The following is a 20,997-nucleotide window of genomic DNA, read 5'->3' as shown; positions in this document are numbered from 1 at the left end:
TCTTTATCTGACTTTACATGTTATGAGAACATCAGTGAACGTCACTCACAGATGAAGTGATAGTGATGATTAAAGGTGCTGTAGCAAAGTTAGGGTGAGGATGACAAGGTGGAAGGGAAGAATGTGAGTAACCGGCAGCACAGGACCAAAGATGTGCCAGAACTTACCACTCCCTGCCACAGGATCAGGCCCTCAGGGGAGCTGGTGTTGATTTCCATTTCAATTGTCTCTGGTGAGTCATGGGCACTAAAACTGAACAAAATAATAAAATAATAGCAACAATTTCACCCTTAGTGAACAAGCAACTGTGAAAGTAAAACTGTAACAAAAAACAAAAAACGGTTACCTTCTTGGGAAAATGGATTTAGGAAGGGCGATGTATCCGTCATTGTCAAAATGAGCTGCATACTGGTAGGGTGAATCTACAAAAAATACAGTAAAATAAAAATGAAAATGGGATTCAAGCAATCCTAAGGTGGCTGTGATCTTTCATCATCACAGTTACGGTGCCCTCCAGTGGTGAAAGCATGGAAGAAATCCTGGTGAGACAGGCTTGGTTAGATACAACATTTATAGGTAAAAAGAGGTTGTTTCTCTGAAATCGCACTTGTTTGTTAATGATGTTTAAAGCGAGACTGTGCAACCTTAAAAACAGAAAGAATATGTTCTTCCTCGTATAGATTAAAAGTTGCGTAAGTAGCTAAAAATACATCCAGAGATTTTTCTACTGCTGTCTTCTTTGGTCTGGACTTGCAGCACTTTTCTTTAGAACTTATTTCTTCTCTCAAAAAAGTCACACAATCCCACTTTAAACACACAGATGGAATACAAGATCGTAGTCCAAATTTCAATATGTGCCCAGAATCAATACGCAAATACTTCCATTTCAAAACAAAACCAACAAAAACCCTCCAAGATGCAGCTCTCACCAACACATGAACAAGTTATAGGTCATTCCTTACTTGCGACAACATCTCTGACCTTTCACAGAGATCAGACTGAACTCCATGCACAGACGCCACATTAAGTGCAGAATATGCTTGAAATACATTTTAACTCTCCCAAACAACCACCACACTGTACTTTCAGCAGACACTTTAAGTTGTTAGTAACAGCGCAAATGTGTGGACATGGAGCAGACTGAATGGTCCGACTTGCGCAAGAGAAAAACAAGTGTTTTGGGTTGTACAGACAGACGGTTTTGAAGTTTGCAGAAACAAGGTTGTATGTTGTGAGTAGCCATCGTACAGGCACCAACGTGACAAGGGAAAAGAACAAGAGGAATTCCACATATCTACCATTTCCAGTAGAAAAATGGTCAGATCAAAAGCAGGCAGCATAAAACAGTTTATGCCCCCAAATACAATCCACCACCCTATTACCTTTCACTTTAGATGCAGAATTCCCCTCTCCCAACTTTCCAATGGGGATAAGAGCCTCAGTTGCCAGTTGAGTACAGATGCATGTTTGGTTTGTGTTTATTTGCGCAAAATATGTTAGACAATAGACAGTTCAGGTAGAGCTTGGAAGGGACATGGGCCCCCTCAAACGCAGACGGGGCCCTGTTAGTCACAGTCGTGTCAGGCAGACTGAAGATTGAGATACTGTACCATTTGCCTCGCTAGCTTCCGAATTCCACGCAGCCTCGGGGAAGCTGGAAACCTGGCCTGTGTGTGCAGGATATAGCCATGAGAGTATAGGAGTAAGACAGGTGTAATCCTTTAGGGTTAACCCTTCCAGAAAGTGTCTGACGTTAGATGGGCTTCATTCGTAGAGATTGTGAGTCATATAGGCTTAACTGTTCATTTCTGGCTGTAAGTGTATCCTGTTTGCATGTGTACTGTGAGAAAATTTGTTTTGCTTTTACTGTGGCTATAAAAAAGTATTCACACACCTGAGAGGATTCCCCCTTTTCTTGCTTTTCATGATCAAGTTAATCTGGCTTTTTTAACAAGAACTTTAAAAAAAGACTCTTCATATCAAAGCAAAAACAGATTTGTACAAAGTAATGTCTACTAATTCAACATAGAAAATGTAAAGTAGATGACTGCAGAAGTATTCACCCCCTTTAAAGTGACTAACCAAATTCAGCCCAAGAAGTCACACAATGATCGACTGTGAGAAAAAGACTCGTGAGGGAAGCCATCAAGACACCTCTGAAAGATTTACAGGCTTCAGTGGCTGCGATGAGTGAGACTGTGCATACGGCAGCTGTCACCCGGGTTCTTCACCAGTCAAAGCTTTAAGGAAGTGTGGCAAAGACAAAGCCACTGTTGAAAATAGCTCACATTAAATCTTGACTAAAGTTTGCCAGAAGGCATGTGGGAGACGAAATTCAGGCAGAAGAAGGTTCTTTGGTGTGATGAGACCAAAATTTAGCTTTTTGTCCATCAGACTATTTTTGGTGGACACAAAACACTGCACATCATCACAACACATCATCCCCATGAAGCCTGGTGGTGGCAGCATCACAATGTAGGGATGCTCCTTGGCAGAAGGCCCTGGAAGACTTGCAAAGGTAGGTTGTATTCTGAATTCTAGAGATGATGCAGTTTGCAGGAGAAGTGCAACTTGGGAGAGGATTTATTTTTCTAGCAAGATAATTAATCTAAGCATACAGCAAAATTACACAGAACTGGTTTAAAGACAACACAGGGAATGTTTTGGAGTGGCCAAGTCAGAGCCCAGACCTCAATCTGATTGAGATTTTTGGCTGGACTTTTAAAAGAAATGCTGTTTACTCATGATTCCTATGCAACCCGATGGTTCTGCGAAGAAGAATGGGATAAAATTGCAAAGTCCAAATGTGCAAGGCTGATTGAGACCTATCCACACAGGTTCAATCCTCTAATTACAGTTGAACTGCAGTCACTTTATTTCAATTTTGTATTTTTAATTCAATTATGCGACTTTGTAGAAATCAGCTTTTACTTTGAAATGAAAGTGAAAATTCTTGTCAAGAAGGCCCCCATTATATTGACCATGATTCAATGCTATGAAGTATTAAAATAGGAAAAATCCAATGGGGATTGATACTTAACCAAGATAAGGCAATGTAGACAAAAGGGCTGCAACTGAAATTGCATAATTAGAAATTAACAGACAATATAATAAAAAACATTTTCCCAATAATTCCTTCTTCATCCCTGTGATTGTGCCGCTTCTATGCCACCAGACCATAGACTAAGCTACATAGTTAGTCACGCTCCAGTTGAAATTTTGTTTTTTGTTCCAGTTTACTAATGTTCTTTTAGGTCTGCCTGCTGGTGTCCTGGACTTGACCCCTCTACTGTCTCACTCGAGTTCAGGCTGTGATCTACTCTGGACCGGTTTAGTTCTCGCCTCCTTGGATTTGTCTCCAACTGGTTTCCCTTTCCCTCTTAAATCAGCACCTCAGGTCTTGCTCCAGCTATGGTCACTGCCTCTACTGCTCTTTACCAATAGCATTAATGTATTTTAATAAAACACCTGTTCAACTTTGGCTTTCTGTCCCTATTTCTTGCATTTGGTTTCTCTGAAACAGCATCCTGACATTGATGTTTGTTTGAACACTAGCATGTATAGTCATGTAGCAGTTCATACTTACTTTCATCACAGTTGAGGCCTGTGTGCCCGGGTGAACACACACACTGGCCGTCCACACAGCTACCACCATTTTCGCACTGAAGGTTGCTCTGGCACACGTCTTTCACCACCTCACAGCGCTCACCTGCAGGGTCACATACCAGTCGTAAGTTTGGGGTGAAGGGTCAAGTGCCATGTTCACATCACCAAAGCCAGAGCAAGTTCACAGGCTTTACCCTTCTACTTACTCCTCCTAGTTTGTGTTTAATATCATGGAATATATCATAGTTTCAATAACACAACTGCACCAGTGTGATGTTCGTTACATTGACAGGTAGAAACAAGTATTGGTACCCTGGATTTGTTATCTGTTTTCTGATAATTCACGGGAGAAAACTTTAAAAAGCACATTTTAGGTCAATTTTCAAGGGTCATATCACCAAATAATTTTAATTAAAGAGGAAATTTCGACCCACTCCTTTGTAGGTTGAGAGCCTGTAACTTGTAAAATACTCATACCATAAAGGAGCTATTTTCCATTGCTTCTTTAAATGTGCAAAAGTTAAAAATCTGCTGATGCTAAATGGGTCAAGCGGAGACACTGATTGATTTTTGAAGGAATGACCCTTTTATTACAAATCCCTGGCAGATCATGACACTTGCTGAGGCACTAACCTTCAAACCCATCCTTACAGAGGCACTGGTACTCATATTCAGCATTAGACATGCAGTGTCCACCATTCAGGCAGGGCCGGCGGTCACAGGGGCTGTTGTCCACACATTTGCTGATAGATCTGCTTTCGGTGAAGCTGTAGGACAGGTCAACCTTCTTGTTGTTGATGGAAACCTGCACATGTGGTGCAGACAAGTTTAAGCAACCACATCCTTAATTATTTTGTACCTTACATTTTATTGTTTTAGTACACAGACATCTCACCTCTCCTACACAGCCCTCAAACATTTCGCTGACATTGGCAGGCTTAGGCAGGATGTCCATGTTGGGCACTCCTCCCAGGTACATTGGAGTGTGGATATTGAGGCCTTGGGCTTTTCCTGGAGACATTTTCCTCTCCATTGGGCCTTGGTCAACCTTCAGGTGGCCGGCCTTCTTGTTCCGCTCAGCCACAACTCTGTGCCACTGGCCCAGAGAGACTGGCTCAGGACTGAGAAGGATAGCCTGGCCTGAAAATCAAGACAAGCACACACAGACTGGTGTTCACATCAATATTTTCGTGCTACTTAATCACTGCTCACACAACATGTGCAGAAACCATTTTTAAAACACAAATAAACCTCAGCTGCAGTCTACTTTACCTGTGCCCAGTTCGTATCTGAACTCCACATGCCCATCCACCATAGAAACGGCTACAAAGTCCTCCACCTTCATTTTCTTCCCACCACAGAAGAACATCAGGCCATTCCGCTCCAGTGGTTTGAACTCCAGCTCAACACGCAGGTCATCGTGGATGTTGGTCAGAGGAGGATAGGCGATGTATGACTCCTCACCGTCAAACAGTGGAGTGGTCACCAGCTCCCCTAGCGAAAGTGAAGGAGTAGGAAAATGCATAAAAAGCTAGAATTTCTCAAACAATATTTCATAATAGCTAAAACAACAGCAGAGCAATCATATTTCTATTTTTTGGAAGATAAATATAACTTCCAGTCTTACCATCCATGCATTTGTTTCCAAACTTGCCAAGATGGCAGCGGCAGTCATAGCCCAGGCCGCTGGGCCGGTTAATGCAGGTAGCATCTGGTCCACAGGCCTCTGAAACATTCCAAGTTGCAAAATATTACAAAGAGAAACCATTTAAACCATTAATTTCATTTACTGCTATAATACATCCCTGCTAGTGGTGCATAGTGATAGTATTGACAGCAAAATTCAAATACTTTTGTGTATTTGTAGGGTAAATGTATTGGGTAAATGGGTGTTTTGCATGTACCGGAGTGACAGTGCAGAGATGAGTGGTGCTGGCAGTTGCTGCCTGTGAATCCTCTGGGGCAGCTGCACTTATACAAGCTGGCCTCCGAGTCCTCACATCTTCCTCCATTCTGAATGAGGACATGACATTAATTTAATGGACATAATGGAATAAGGAATACCACTAAAATGTGCTGTGAAGAGATTTAACTGACCTGGCATGGATGATCTTTGCAGGTGGGACAGTTTGTGACACCTGTAGAGCTGCGGTCAAGATCCTTAAAGATAACTTCTTCACCCTGGATGACCAGCTGACGAATACATCCTGTGTAGTATCAATATTTTGTAAGAACAACTCATTGCACACTGAAAATGTTGTTCCAGTATTAGATGTCTGTCATGGTATAAACAGCGAGATGTCTCACCCACAAAACCAGTCTTAATGCCTGCGGTTTTGGCGAGGACTGTGTAGTTGGGGTAACCACCGACATGCAGCTCCTCATTCAGATCCAGGCCCTGGAACTTGCCCTGAGAGGCAGAAAGGAATAGACCATATTAACTGACATAAACAAATAAAATGTGCATGATAAGTAGTTACTTTTGCGCTGATGTTACCTGTGAGCTGCCATTGATGGGCTCCCCTCCATCTACAATGATGTACCCCAGGGTGTGGTTGCGATACAGCTCAACTGTGTGAAACTCGCCCAGTTTAATGGGATTGGGGTCACGTATGGTGGCCATGCCTGAGCCCACGTCAAACCTGAGGTAACACAGATTTTTAAAATTGATTATTACCAAGAGCCTCATTGTGTTATACTTCTTTAACTAATTTAAAGGTCCCAAGTGTCACATGCCCCTTGAAGCTTTTAAGTTCAAATACTGTAAAAGATGGTTTAGTTCACCATGACTGTATAACCCCTGGTTTTAGTGATGCTCCACAGGGGCTGTTTCAGTCTGGAAACCAATGAGCTGCTGCTGTTCCGGCCTCCATCAGGAAGAACACGCTGTCTTAATCAGTGATTGACAGTTTGAGCTATATGACTATTGGTTGGTTAGGTGTTAGATAGCATCTGGGTAGAATTCTGGAAGGCTATCTAGTTCCTGGGGGGCTTTAGAAATGACAACAGTATAAACTGATTTTCACCACATGGGACCTTTAAACTGGGACAACTTTAGTGGTTAAACTGACCTGAACTCCAAGCGGCCACCCACAAGTCCCACAGAGATGAAGTCAGCTCCTGTGGTCCTCCTCTGGCCGTTGTACAGGATCATACCTATGTTACCAAAACATACTGAATGAGTACTCACACAAAGCTAAATGTACACCCAAAAATAATATCCATCATAATAAGTCAATTAACATACTAGTTTTATTTCCCTTTTTCAGTTTGTCTCAGTTTAATGCCACTCATTTCTTTAACATTCCAAACTACATATAAGAGACTTGTTAGGATGGACATTGTTTGCAGTATCACTCGTACATAAACTGAACTCTGAAAGCTGGATGGTAAAGCAGCATGCTATGGTAACGCAAGTTTAAAGCCAACCAAAGCAAAGTTATAAACTGCAATCTTATGTTTATGGGCTGCAAAGTGCAACCAGTCACACTACACTGCTTGTCCTCCTTTGTCTTTCTCCACATGCTGGAAATAAACATGCTTATTTGAGCAACACGGGCTCATGGGGAAGTGGGAGCATGCACTCTTGCACGTCTGTCTTTATCACCACTCATAGTTTAGAAAAGGGGTGATCAAGACAGAGTATATTTTGCATAACTGTGTGGCGTAAAACTGTTTTTCAAAGTGGAGGTAACCTTACAAGTAATCCTGCAAGTATTTGTATTGCATATTTAAACAAAAAAGTCAAGCATGGTGAAATTGCTTTTGCATGTAACTGGTATTCTGTTTGGCACAGTTTGTTACCTAATAGCTAAGGTGTACTGACAAACAATGACAGGCAATTTTCCAGAAATATAATGGAGGAAATGACTGTTTTTTTTTCTTAAATTAACCAATCATGTAAATCTACCCCCTTTCTGTTTTACTGGATTGCCGCTACACATCCTGTCCCAACTGTGGGCCAAAAGAAAGCATATATGTACTTGCAAAGGCAATTTGACTTGACTTGACGTGTATTTCTATAATTTCTCTTGCATATAAAGATGGTGATTTGAAGCATTGCTGCTTTTTAGGTAGTGTAGAAGCTGAAGGAGTAGACTGGAAAGTAAAATCGTATCCAAGCACTTTTTTTAAGACACTTACTAACGTAAAACGACTAAGTGGTTTTGTGATCATGACCAATACGCTCTGTATGAAAACAGTGGCCATGCACCATCTTGCATCTCTTTCACAGCCCCTAAATCAGCTCTGAGCTTGATGCATAATGGTGAAGTTTGACGCAGCCAGAAAGCCTTGAGTTCCTGAGGTTCTCAAGCACTGAGACTCACCAGCATACAATATGAGACCTTCCCACCAGGTGGGTGAGGTGTGGGAGAGAGGGAAGGGACAGAAGACGCAGTGAAATTATTCATGAGCAAACATGTAAAACACTATAACGCACAAAAAGACAAAATACATCTCTACACTACAACTTTTACACATAAAAGGTATAAATTAACACACTATGCAATCAAACTGAAGGATATGTATCCTTACCATCAACATTATCAGGTCTGAAGCTGATCTTAATGCTGAAAGCTTTGTAGGCGTTTTTGATGGTGGGCAGGGTGAGGTACGACACGGGTTCCTGGGCAAAGTATGGCATCACTCTCTCTGAAAAAGCACGCCATAGTTAGATACTGTGGTTCGTTCTCAAAACATTTAATCTGTTTACTAATTCCCCTTCTCATCCTTCAATCCACACACTAACCATGGACTTCAAGTGTAGTAAAGGCTTCTACTTTGCCCTGTTTGTTAGAGGCGGTACAGACGTATGTGCCTGAATCCTCATGGGTGACCTGGGGAACCGTCAGCACGTTGACCTCCTGGAAACACTTCGGAGGAAGCTCTCCTTCCAGCTACACAAAGAAACAGACGCAGGAATCGTATGGCAAACACATTGTACAGTTTTTTATAAATCATATCTGAATCTACTTGGGATGTAGTAATTATGTTTTTCTTTGCCAACAATCCAATGTGAGTTATTTAATATTCAGTATCAGTCAACTCAGTCTGTTACCATTTACCAACATAATACCGGTAGTCCCTAGTAGCTGGTTGCACCATCTTCTTATTGTTTAATACTGCAGCGACCAAAGTAGGTGGTCACTTTGACAAAGGGAAGTTCCATGTTGGTCAGCAGAAAGCATTATGGGGTTCTAGCTAGCAACAGGACACCATGACAAAGATTTCTGTGATGCTTAATGGCCTCTAGCTGGAGCTCATGTGTCAACCAGGGATCAACTAGAGCAGCATTTCCTTAGTCCATTGGGTGAACTTTGTAGCTCTTCTCATGTAATTCAAGATGATGTTGACTAAATCTACAATAAACACAGGGCGTGTATCTACTGTGCTAATTTTATGTTATCAATTAAATATATCATTCATTGGTAATGTTGCATTTATTAAGAAAAGCTTGCATCTTTCGCACCTGCCATACGTTGTGATCTCATTTTACCGCACCTGTGTGTCAGTGGATGTAAATAAATGTTGTGGCTTTAGTTCATATCGATGTTGATCAGTTGAAAAATGCCTTAACGTCCCTGGAATTTACCAGTGTTCACATATTGTTTACTTTCTTTAGCAAATGCAGATGGCAATTGTAAGGACTACAGAGAGAAAAGAGTGTTGAAAAGAGTTCTGAAACACTGTATGTTAGAAAAGTTGCTTGACACAGAAATCTTGGCTACCTTGGACCATTTGATCTCAGGTACAGGGTATCCTGAAGCCACGCAGGGCAAAACTGCATCAGAGCCGACCGTCACCTCCTTAGTTTCTGGCAGTGCAGCAATTTGAGGAAGAGCTGTGCAAACAAACAAGGACTTCAATGATGATGATGAGGAGGACGGTGACAGCTTCCATGTCAGCATAATACATTAATGTGTGTGATAGTGCATGCATATGTGATAAAAGGGAAAAATGTCCCCTGATGTACTCACACTGGACATTAAGGACCACCTGAGACTGCACTGAGCCTACATCATTGGTAGCTGTACAGCGGTACTGGCCGGCATCGGCCTCCGTCACCTGGTCGATCTTCAGCATGCCACCCTTCACCATGATGTGGGCAGGCAGAGATCCACCAACTTTACTCCACTTGACAGTGGGCTCTGGGTCGCCAACAGCCTGGCATTCAAACTCCACAGAGTTCCCGATCATCACGGTCTGCACTGAGGTACGTACATTGATCATTACCTTTGGCAGAGCTGTGGAAAGCAAAAGACAGGAGACAAGTTATCTCTGGTTTAGATGAAGCAGTGTATACATGAATATATCAGCAGTGGATGGAGCAGACCTTGAATAGTCAACCTAGCAGTGTCCTGTGCTTGGCCATAGACACTGCTTGCTCTGCAGATGTAAACGCCTTCATTGCTCTGCTCAAGGTTCTCAATCCTATAGAGAAAAGATAAATTATACACATGAAACTCAGATGACACTCAGTTTTACTTTACAAATTATGCAACACTGAAGGGACTACAGTCCTGATATATGCAGATGGGTGACAAATTAAAAAAAAAAAACCCGAACGCTTTACTCCTGCAGTTCTAGGATTTAGTGGCTTTGTTATGTTTTGCAGGAAATTTGCTTGTATGGTTTGAGTGCGCTTGTCCCCTTATAGGGAGGAGTCACTGCAAATAAATACACAATTGTTCGGAGTGATCACCTTTGATCCTATGATAATGCCCCCATCCACTGGGTACGAGATTCAAGCAGTTTAAAAATGATGCAAATCATATGTTATGGCCTTCATAGTCACCAGATCTCGACCACATTCAACACCTATGAGGGATTCTGGACTGACATAGAAGGCAACCCTCTCCATCATCATCATCATCATCAAAACACCAAATGAGGAAACATTGTTTGGAAGAATGGTGAATGCGGCGACCCAACATCCAACTCAGCCCCTTCATGTTGATTTGAAATTTGTTTTGTCACCCTTCTGTATCTTATTCTGTGCCATAGAGCTCCATTGCTGTACAAAAACATATCAATGAGTCATACTGTTGTATTGGAGGACATCTCCCCTCACCAGTTTCACAGATAAGCTAGAAAACTCAGCATGTAACTCAGCATTAATGTATTGATGTTTTTTCTTATCATTGACACTAAACACTGATTTGAGTATCATCTAATCCTTGACGATGTGTAAATTGTGTTTAATATGTTTTGGAAAATGCTCAAGTGTAAATACAATTTGTGAACATGATAAAATATGTGAAACTGGCAGTGCAGTTAATATGACAAATAACCAGAGACTCTTCTGTTGTTGCTTATTTTCACCAGACAAAAACCGCTCACCTCAGCACTCCATCCTTGACGTGGTGGTTTGGTGGCAGGGCTCCTCCTTCCTTCAGCCACTCAATCTTGGTTTCTATGCCGCCTGCTGCTGAACAGGTGAACTCCACAGCGCTGCCCTGGGCTTTAACTTCAACCTGAGGGGACACCCGCACTGCCAAGGGAGCTACAGAGATGAGGGGAAAAGAATTACTAGTGCACAGTATTTATTTCTTGTGGAGTATCTGGTGCAACAGTCCTGTGCGGCAGTTGTCTTCACATTGCATATGACTTACATCTGACCATAACTTTAGCAACCACTTCGCTGTTGCCCACTTTGTTACTGGCCACACACTTGTAGCTCCCAGTATCCTCCGTGGTCGCCAGGTTGATCTGGAGATCCCCTCCGCTAACTTGAGCTCTTGGAGGCAGGTTTCCATCCAGCTTGGTCCAAGTGTAGGTCAAGGGAGGAGTGCCGTGGGCGAGGCATTGCAGCCGGATCACCTCCCCGACCCGCACAGCCACATCATCAGGCACAGAGGTGGCGTAAGGAGGAGCTTGAGAAAGGAGAAAAAAGTTTATTGGGTTTGTCTTTTCTATAGAAATATGCAAAGCAAATTCACATACTCATATTGAATCTAAAACCTTAGTATATGGAAACAATTAAAACTGCAACACTCACTCTCTACATCGAGCATGATGGTGACATCAGTGGTGCCCATGTTGTTGGTGGCACTGCAGATGTATTCTCCAGAGTCTTGCCGACCAACGGTGGGCAGCACCAGGCTGTTGTTCACCACCTTGTGTCTCCATGGCAGAGGGGACCGCAGCTTGGACCACGTGATCTTTGGGGAGGGGAAACCTACACAAGGTAAAGCAGGGAACTTTAAGTAAATAAAAGACTAGGGTGAAACTGTGATTGCACACTGTCTTTGGTACAGTGTTGCAGACATTACCATGGGCGTCACAGCGCAGTGTGGCAGTCTGTCCCTCCACCACAACCATGAGTGGTTCAGGAACAGAGGCCCTGGGCACTGTAGGAACTTGGGGTCCTCCCTCGACAAAAACTTCCACTTTAGTCTCAGTAGTACCCTCATTGTTGCGAGCTGCACACACGTATGTGCCACTGTCTTCTGGGCGTGCTACTAGAATCTGCAAAAAATGTGTTTTACCATCAAAACCAATGACTTTGAACCTGCAACTTTAACAAGCAAGTAGAAAGTTTGATTGTTTAACAGACAATGTTACCCGATGTATCAGTACCTGCATGACTGCATTGGACTCCATGGGCACAGGGCTGCTCAGCATGGTCTTGCGGTTGTTGTCCAGCCTGTGCCATGAGACTGAGGGGCGAGGCTCTCCTGATGCTTGGCACTCCAGGTTAATGGGTTCACCCACCCTGACATGCAGAGGCCCAACAGGGGTGACAGTGGCCACAGGAGACTCTGAAACCACAGACAATCAACACTGGTTTGACTTTCTGATATCTGACCGGCCACTAGAGGGAACCCTGCTCTTACAAGTTTGGGGGTGTGAGGTGATACTTAACATTACATACTGATGTGCATGTAGCTTACCTTTAACAATCAAAGACACAATGGTGTGGGTGATGCCGAACGGGTTGCTGGCCACACAACGGTAGGCACCGTGGTTGCTTCGGCGAGCATTGGTAATGGTCATAACAGAGCCATCAGGGCCAATTTTGACATTATCTGCAGGACAGGAGAGCAAATGACAAAGTAGATCTGTTTTAGAAAGTGCAGAAGGCATCTGAAAGATCAGTTCAGCCTGTGAAAAGAGGAGAAGTCTGAAGAAGGACTTGTAAAGTTTTTCAAAAATAATATCAAGAACTGTCTCAGTTTAAAAAATGGACTACCAACTTTCAACAGTGAAGTGTCCATTTGAATGCTAAAATATGTTCTGCTCATAGTCAAGGTCATTATATTTAACTAAAACTAAACTAAAAACCAAAACTAGGTGTGAAAAAAAGCTAAATGAAATTGAATGAAAAATTATAAATAAATTAAAAGTATTGTGCACTTAGAAACTAAGTAAAGTGAAACAAAATATACAAAAAACTGTAATCTTTGTCGGTGTGTTATCAGTGTATAAAGTATATTTACTGAGACTGTCAACTGCCTTCACAAAGTTTTGCGTTTGTATTTTAATACCTCCTAATTAAACCGTGTGCCTGAGTAAGCAGTGAAAGACAATCTATAAATTCTTGCTCTATGAAAAAATGTATTCCAAAGTTTATTTGAATTTAATATGATGGTTCAGTAACTGAATAACTGTTTCCTTTTTGAGCAGCATTTGAGGTCTTTTTTTTTTTTTTTTTTTTTTTTTAATTACCAAAAAAGGCTCTAACTCTAGAATATATACTTATGTGGTTATATTAACTCAGGCCTACTGAAGCCTCAAATCATCTTCAAATAAACTCTGGAATGTGTTTTTGGAATGAGCAGTACAAACTGGAGGTGTAGGGTTTGAAAGAAGTGAGTTAAGGTGGCAGGAGGAGTCTAATGAGCAGCATCTCTGTCTGCAATCTAAGACAACTATTTACATTATTCAAAAACATGGATGTAGAACCAAAGAAAAATCCAGCTGGAACAACTAAATAAACTTGTTTCCATTCTTTTGGAAACATTCTAAACGAGGTAACCACATCAACATGGGTGGAAATCTGAGATTAAAATAGCATCATCCCATGAAAAATTACCAGACATTACTAATACCGTGCAAAATTTTACTCATGCAAAATGTCAATGCCAGTGTTGGAGAAAGAGATGTGAGAGAAACTCTGAGTTCTCAATTAGTCATTAAATGAAGTAACAGAGGAGTACTTCACGGGTGAATTGTAGCTGTAATTGCTTGTAAATAATTGCATCATAAAATCAGAACTCATTAGGCAGGTTTGTTCCTCAGAGGCAGTGGGTGTAGAGTTATTACCTGGCAGCGGCTGGTTGCTGGCCAGTTTCCACTCCAGTCGAACAGGCTGGGCTCCGCTGTACACCCTGCATCTGAAGCTGGCCGACTCCCCCAGACGCACTGCAGCACTGTGGGGTTCAATGGCGATGATTGGGCTCTGTAGGCCTGCAGCGGAAACCAGGGGTTTGGACTCTGGATATATTCAATTTGAACAATCTCACTTCATCTAGCTGATGCATTATTCACAGGGACCTAAAGTAATACATTTCTAATCAGTGCGGCTATGGGCTTCACTGGCAGAGAGTCAAACATCGCTGATGTCCAGGAAGGAGTGAAGCGGGATGAGATCATGGGACAGTAGTGGGGAAAGTCACTTTGACTGAGGTCACACTGGGCTACACAGGAAAGTGCAACTGGAAAGTTCATTCATGAAGTGTGGGAGTGTTAGTCTGAGAACAACACCCTGCTGTGTAATGCTCTGCCCTCAGTGTATTTCTCTCAGCTGCTGACTGATGTTGGCAAGTAATATTCTCCAGTTAGAAAGTACGTTGAATGAAAATGTCCAATCTAAAGCACAGTAGAGTGGGACTGAACACGTGGAACAAGTGGGCTGTTGTTTACTCCATCTGACTTGTCTGTCTATGATGTATGAGAATGAATGCACAAGGCCTTAAGGGTTAAATAAACTTACGTGAAGAAGATGCAGTGACGGACACGGACACAGAGGACTGATGAATATGGGATCCTGCCGGGTTGCCCTGCACCCGACAGATGTACTCTCCTGAGTCCTCTGGAGTGGCTGACAGGATACGCAGCTGACTACCCACAACCTGCAGGACGAAAAGGAGTCACCTCAATTCAACTTGCAAGAAAAATGCGCCATTTTACTCCCAAAACCCAGCACAACCACCACTCCTGCTACTGCTACTATAAGACTATGTGCTGTTAAGTAAAACATTATGACCACTCACAGATAAAAGCCAAAACTTGTCATTATCTAACAGTGCAGGTCAAGGTCTGGGACATGTTGGACTTGTTGAATGTAGGAGAAACTGGTAAAGGTAAACAATGTTTTTGTGGGTCCCAAAGGCCAAGAAGGCAATGCTGTTCCATCCAAACCGGCAGAATGGACTACTGTGGCACAAATTGCAGAAAACTTTTATGAGGGTAATGGGAAGGATGTGGTACAGCACACTGGGTATGGCACCCTGCTGTATGTGGGGTTATACTGTCACGAGTGTCCCGAGTGTCCAAACTTCTGTTGGAGCAATGGAAGATGGACATCAGGTCCAATGAGTTCAATTGTCTTTTACACCACATAGATAACTGAGCATGTGTGTGCCATTTGCACTGTGAGAAGACATACCGGTGCCAATTTACCCAGGTCTTAATTCAATCAAGCATCTGTGAGATGTGCTGAACCAACAACTCAGATCCACAGCACCTTCACCCCTCAATTTACTGGACTTAAAGGATCTGCAGTTAATATTTTGCTGCCAGAGACAACAAGGTGTCTCCAGAGGTCTTCAAAAGTCCAGTCCTCAGTGGGTCAGAGCTGTTCAGGCAGCTCACAAAGGACCAACAGCATATTAGGAAGGTGGTCGTAATGTTTTGGCTTAAGAGTGTATAATATTAATATGTTGGCAAAATTAAAAAATGCATAAACACTCAGGAAAAAGTGGATTTTCTTTATAGCAACACATTTTTCATATGTACTCCAGAATTCTACACACTGGACTTCAGCCAGAGTCTAAATCCATGTGCTTACATGTGCTAAACAGGCTTCAAACTGTAACGACTCTGACCTGAATACACACATTCTTAAGATGTCTAGAAGAATTATTTAAAGACCTTTACTAGCATGTCAGACATCTCTAATCAAATGTGGGTACAACAACATCTTTGCACTTTTAAACTTTATTTTTATTTTTTCTGTTAAAAATTTTTTTTCACCCTTGTATATATTGTAAATAAAGCTGCTGTAACAATGTAAATTTCCCCTGGAGTGGGGAGAAATAAAGAACTTTATCTTATCTTATCTTAACAATGCCAGAGTGTTTACCTGGTGGTTGGAAGAGAGGCGTCCACTGGCTCTCGTCCATGTGACTGGAGGAGGAGGATTCCCAGGAGCAAAACAGTTGAGCTCCAGATTCTGGCCCTCCTGGACGTCAGCTATAGATGGCTGGATGCTAACAGCTGCGGTGTTATGGTCCGCTGCATGAACACAAACAGATGCACCACAAACTGTAAAAAAAAAACATAAATGTACTCTACAAAGTTCTAAATGAAAACATGCCGTAGATAAAACCAAAGCAGACTACACAATTGAATGAAAATATTCAAAACAGTTCTCTACTTTCGTTTGACCGCTGTGTCATCTGACCTTTGAGCACGCTGACTTTAATGGGAGCACTATTTGAGCCGACACTGTTGCTGCCAACGCACATGTACGTGCCCGAGTCAGACATCTTGATGTTGGGGATCAGCAGAGTACCGATGTCAGTTCGGTCCATTCGTGCCTGCAAAGCAAACAAACTTATCTCAGTTAATGCACATCACCTTTTAGCTGCCATGACACACACGACACATTAGTGTCTCCAACAGTGACTGACTCAGAATCTTTGTACAATACCTTTAGTATATTTAGTGACACCATGCAAAATTTTACTCTCATACTATGAATATTTTCCAAATTGCAGGCCTTTGAAGTAAACAGGAGTTTTCTGCTTTTTAATTCTTGTTATTTTTTCAGTGTTTTTGAGCCCTCTTAACTTTACAAGTACAGGAGGTAAACACATGAAATTTTCAGGGTTTAAAAAAGCACATTTGAGCTCTGTTATAAACTGCAACCAAATCAATTTTACACCCACTCCAGATGTCACAAACTGAAGCCAAAATCCTGTTTTTCCTCAATATAATTTTTTCTAGAACCAACTTTAAGCATGAGATATATCATAGTTTCAAGAGCAAAACTGCTCCAGTTTAATGTCCATGACAGAGTAATAAAAAATGCATTGCTACCCTGGATGTGTTATCTGTTTTCTGACTGAAGAAAAGAGCATTTTGGGTAAACTTTCAAGGGTCACATCACGATGTGGCACAGGAGGGTGGTCAAAACAAATTAGAGAATATGAAAGCTCTTTTTTTAACCTACATTTTGATACCAGACTCATTGTCAAGATTTCCCTTTGTGTCAAAACATTTTTCTAATATGAGCATATTTTGACACTGGGGAATGCAGCTTATGGGTGTGAAATGGAGACACTGGTTGTGATGTTTTTCATAGCAGTTTGGAGAAATCACATTGATCAGGCAAGTTTGGAGCATTCAGTGCTTGTCTGATAGTTCTTCAAATTCTACTCAGTTTGTACTGACGTCCAGTTGTATTGAAAATTAGAAAGTGTGAACTTTCGGTCCATTCCCATGTACTTCAAGGGCCTGTAACTTGGAAAATGTTCATGGTATGAGAGTCAAATTTTGAATGGCATCATGAAATATACCAAATTTATTGTACAAAAAACCCCAGCTGATTTTGTGGTAATCCTGTGGAACTTTATTTTCGACTTGGTTGACTCCTTGTGGAATAATCCATTATTTTACTCATATTTGCACCATAGCAACAAGGATAAATCATATAATGAGGACAAAGCACATCACTTACCTGTCTTGTGTCCCTTGAAACAACACAAATATAACATTGCTAACATTGTGGCATTACTAGCTAATAGCAACACAAAAGCACTATAGCATAGACCTTTTAGACAAGACAAGAGCTGTTATTGCTACAGTTTGTACATTTGTTTATGATCTCAGTGGCACTGTACTTAGTACGAAGTACTGTACTAAGTGATGTCAACAGTTCTACGGTGATTGGTGAGGGTTTAATTTGTTAATGTAACATGATCAGCAATAATTACATTTATTATATTTGTTCTAAAAGAATTAATGACTAATGAGTATCAAAATGATGAAAAAATTAGGACAGTTAGAAGAGACAGCTGATTTGAGCCAGAGGTTTCTCAGTGAGCATTACAAAGTAGGTTGACAAATTCAGGAATTATCACTAGCCAATGCCTTTTAAAGTCAAAATATCCACCATCAAATATCTCAGAGCCATTGTGGAGTTAGAACCAAAAACTCTGCATTAGTTTCACTCATATTTGACACTTTCTGGCTCATGAGCTATCAACAACTTGACTTGTTTGTACACTACTCCACATGGTAGTCAGACGCCCAGCAAGGCTGAAAATGAGCTTGCATTAAGTTTGGAAACACCTCAGAGAGGAGGGAAATCAGGAGGGGAGGGTCTGGGGAGGGATTACTGTATCCGGGGGGTGTTGGGGCATCCATGGACAAAGCTGCTTAGCTCCAGCCCATTCAACCGTGAGGAAGGCTAAACCGAGCAGTGGCTGAGGCGGGCCCTGGCTCAATGTGCGTCTGAACCCATTGACGAGTTTTCAAAGCAAGCCGTTTGCTAGAGCATACAGAATTTCTGCGTGGTCGCACGGCAGAGCCCGGCTCCCCCTGGGAAAGGCTGACACAACGCAGTGGCTCTCTGAGGCAGAACTAAACAGGCCCCGAAGCCCTCGACGAGCCACAGAGGGCCATGCAGAAACCAGACTAACACAAAACCCTACGGGGCAGGGGGGCAGCGGGCTGCGCCTGGCACAGTGTAAAATATGTCTGAAATACCTACAGTACCTACTGTATACTTAGTCCTGTTAATACGCTTAGTGGAATGATGGGGGTCAACTGGGTGCTGAGAACCCAAACATATCAGGGATGGTATGATGTGGACAGAACAAAACAAGACACTATGGAACATCGTCATTAATAAAACGCAACATAAAAACAAGGACTGCATGCAAGTACACTGAGAAGTCAACCAGACCCAGCGAGTTGGTTTAAATGGATTTGGCAGCAGCTCTAAAGGGACTCAGTGAGCAGCTGTGGTAAATTAACGTGGTTTACAAGGTGTGAATCAAGGACACATTTGATCATGCACTTAGTCGACAATGTGTGAAGACGAGGTCAGTCAAGGACAATGGATGTGAACTACGAGACGGGACAGACAGACAGCGGACAGATGGACAGACCTGCAGCTCCTCAATACGTCTCTGTAACACATCGAGACTGTTGCTTTTAAACTGATGGAAACCGTGAGAGGGAATGGCCTGAGCAAACGTCAGAACAGGGTAGGATCAAAAAAACAAGGGGGAGGAGACAAACAGAAGGGAGGGAAAAATAAAGGTAAATGGTCAAAATGCTGAAACAGTCACAAGAAACACCATCGGCACTGGACATACCTCGAGGTTTAAGATAGAGGTATAGCACAGAAGAATGTAAATATTGTTACATTTTGATTCAATGTATGTTAAAGTTATCATCCAGCCAGCAGAGGCAGCAGGAGATGTCTCACCTGGGGAGGGATTTGTCCACCGTTTTTCAGCCAGGTGAGCTTAGGGGTGGGTGATCCTGATGCTCTGCAGTACAACCTCAGGGTGTCGCCTTCATGGACCTCAATATTTTGGGGACTGACTTGGACTTGTGGTTGGGTGCCAAGGCCACTTGGGTTATATTCTAACCCAAAAGAAGCATTATGGTCATTCAAATATTTCATATATCCACCACAGTTAACTACAAAAAATACATACTTGTTTCCATTACTTAAAGTTCCTCTCTGGTTGTTGAGTTAAGCCCTAAAAACTAAACTGTGTATATGAAAAATATATGTTCAGAAGATTTTCCAACAAAAGAATCCCTTCTTGCTTAAACAGGACTTAGATGTAACTCTACACTGTTGCTTGATCTAGAACATGCAGCTCGAGGAAGTCCCTACTTCCCCACAGGTAGTTTAACCTGCCAGCTCACCTACAACTCTATGACAAGTTGTAATATGGAGTAATTCAACCACACGTCTATCAGCATATATAAAACACCCTATGAACATGTTAACAAAGTGAAAAACTTGATATTGGATTGACTTCCATAACTATTCCATCCCGGAAATCTAATAATTTACATTGCAATTTGCACAGACAAGGTAGGCAACCCCCCTCAAATGTGTCTATAAACACAAATCATACTTTGGACAAAGAGGGAAACCCGTGCAGTGTGCTCGCCGTGAGTGTTCAGGGCCTTGCAGGTGTACTCTCCCTCATCAGCCGGGTCCACTGCTGTGAAGGTCAGTACACCACCTCGGATCACAGCTCTGGGACTCATTCTGTTCCCTGGACCTCCTGTAATAATCACACAATTACAGCCTGTCTGCAGGGACATAATCAGCAGTTAAAGATTTAGTTTTGCTTGAGTGGATTTCCCAGAGTCATCTTAGGAAATTAACAAAATATGGTAAATGATAGACACACTATGTTTACTGCACCAAACACCATAAATCAGGAGTTCTAACTGGTCGTACCGATCCATTCGATGGCAGGGGTTGGGTTTCCAGTCACTGTGCAGCGAAGCTCTGCCCGCTGGCCCTGCTGGACGTTCAGCACCGAGGGACTGATGGTGGCCACAGGCTGGGCCCCCTCTGCAGCTACATGAGGAGACATGGCAGTCAAGTAGAGCTCTAATAAGTCATGCTAAGAAATAAAATACTGATTGGTCGATTCGTGTGGTGGGGAAGCAGAATATGAAGCCTTGTCAGGAGTCTACAACCTGCTGCTTGAACATTATATTAAGTTATTATAAAGCTGTGGGAACGCTTTTTATTCTAAGGAAGTGAGCAGACCGAGAGGGAAAATGATGGCCCCTGCCCCCACCCCTTCACTTGGCAGCTGAGATCCTCAGTGCAGACAAAACAGATGAGATGTGGGAGGCAGTCCTTGGCCTGGCCTCCGGGCATAATGCCGTCTGCGCCAGTTTGGCTGGCTGCTAGACTTCGTATTCAATCCCATATGATCCCAGGGTGGCAGAGCGAAAGAAAGGCCTCTTTCAGTACAGAGGGTGGAGTATGAGGGCATCGAAGAAGGCTGAAAACCTCTGGGACCGCCATAGGCTGGGCTCAGCTCTGACTTTCTGACCCTGGTGACACCAACACTTCAGGGTGACCAGAGAACTCACCATCCTCTGTGGGACGTGGGGCAGATATGAAGTCCACACGAGTAGCATCTAAGAATTATTTTATTTTTGCGTATGGGG

At 42.5% G+C, this 20,997-nt stretch overlaps 1 protein-coding gene across 15 annotated transcripts in view; it reads right to left on the bottom strand.

The window, feature by feature from the left end:
• The window catches only part of hspg2 (heparan sulfate proteoglycan 2), a 107,960-nt gene that overhangs the window by 5,966 nt on the left and 80,997 nt on the right, over positions 1-20,997 (bottom strand). For 11 of the 15 annotated variants that reach the window (XM_055012586.1, XM_055012591.1, XM_055012593.1 and 8 more), the window contains 33 exons: positions 20,270-20,392; positions 19,938-20,090; positions 19,271-19,431; positions 18,948-19,025; positions 16,235-16,370; positions 15,914-16,065; positions 14,543-14,681; positions 13,873-14,016; positions 12,501-12,635; positions 12,187-12,368; positions 11,880-12,075; positions 11,606-11,785; positions 11,220-11,480; positions 10,948-11,110; positions 9,941-10,038; positions 9,585-9,851; positions 9,336-9,448; positions 8,357-8,504; positions 8,143-8,259; positions 7,935-7,952; positions 6,678-6,762; positions 6,104-6,248; positions 5,914-6,016; positions 5,704-5,813; positions 5,511-5,619; positions 5,234-5,332; positions 4,879-5,100; positions 4,502-4,746; positions 4,240-4,411; positions 3,587-3,709; positions 1,611-1,667; positions 347-422; positions 168-252 (listed from right to left, as the gene is read on the bottom strand). In XM_055012586.1, the coding sequence (XP_054868561.1) occupies positions 168-252; positions 347-422; positions 1,611-1,667; positions 3,587-3,709; positions 4,240-4,411; positions 4,502-4,746; positions 4,879-5,100; positions 5,234-5,332; positions 5,511-5,619; positions 5,704-5,813; positions 5,914-6,016; positions 6,104-6,248; positions 6,678-6,762; positions 7,935-7,952; positions 8,143-8,259; positions 8,357-8,504; positions 9,336-9,448; positions 9,585-9,851; positions 9,941-10,038; positions 10,948-11,110; positions 11,220-11,480; positions 11,606-11,785; positions 11,880-12,075; positions 12,187-12,368; positions 12,501-12,635; positions 13,873-14,016; positions 14,543-14,681; positions 15,914-16,065; positions 16,235-16,370; positions 18,948-19,025; positions 19,271-19,431; positions 19,938-20,090; positions 20,270-20,392 (4,595 nt within the window). The remainder of the gene's footprint in view (positions 1-167; positions 253-346; positions 423-1,610; positions 1,668-3,586; positions 3,710-4,239; positions 4,412-4,501; positions 4,747-4,878; positions 5,101-5,233; positions 5,333-5,510; positions 5,620-5,703; positions 5,814-5,913; positions 6,017-6,103; positions 6,249-6,677; positions 6,763-7,934; positions 7,953-8,142; positions 8,260-8,356; positions 8,505-9,335; positions 9,449-9,584; positions 9,852-9,940; positions 10,039-10,947; positions 11,111-11,219; positions 11,481-11,605; positions 11,786-11,879; positions 12,076-12,186; positions 12,369-12,500; positions 12,636-13,872; positions 14,017-14,542; positions 14,682-15,913; positions 16,066-16,234; positions 16,371-18,947; positions 19,026-19,270; positions 19,432-19,937; positions 20,091-20,269; positions 20,393-20,997) is intronic. The other 4 variants (XM_055012587.1, XM_055012598.1, XM_055012589.1 and 1 more) reach the window with 3 other exon arrangements.

The sequence above is a fragment of the Amphiprion ocellaris genome, chromosome 8 (assembly GCF_022539595.1).
Source record: "Amphiprion ocellaris isolate individual 3 ecotype Okinawa chromosome 8, ASM2253959v1, whole genome shotgun sequence".
NCBI lineage: Eukaryota > Metazoa > Chordata > Actinopteri > Pomacentridae > Amphiprion > Amphiprion ocellaris.
The sequence above is the reverse complement of the archived record's forward strand: the minus strand, read 5'-3'. Positions and strand labels throughout refer to the sequence as shown.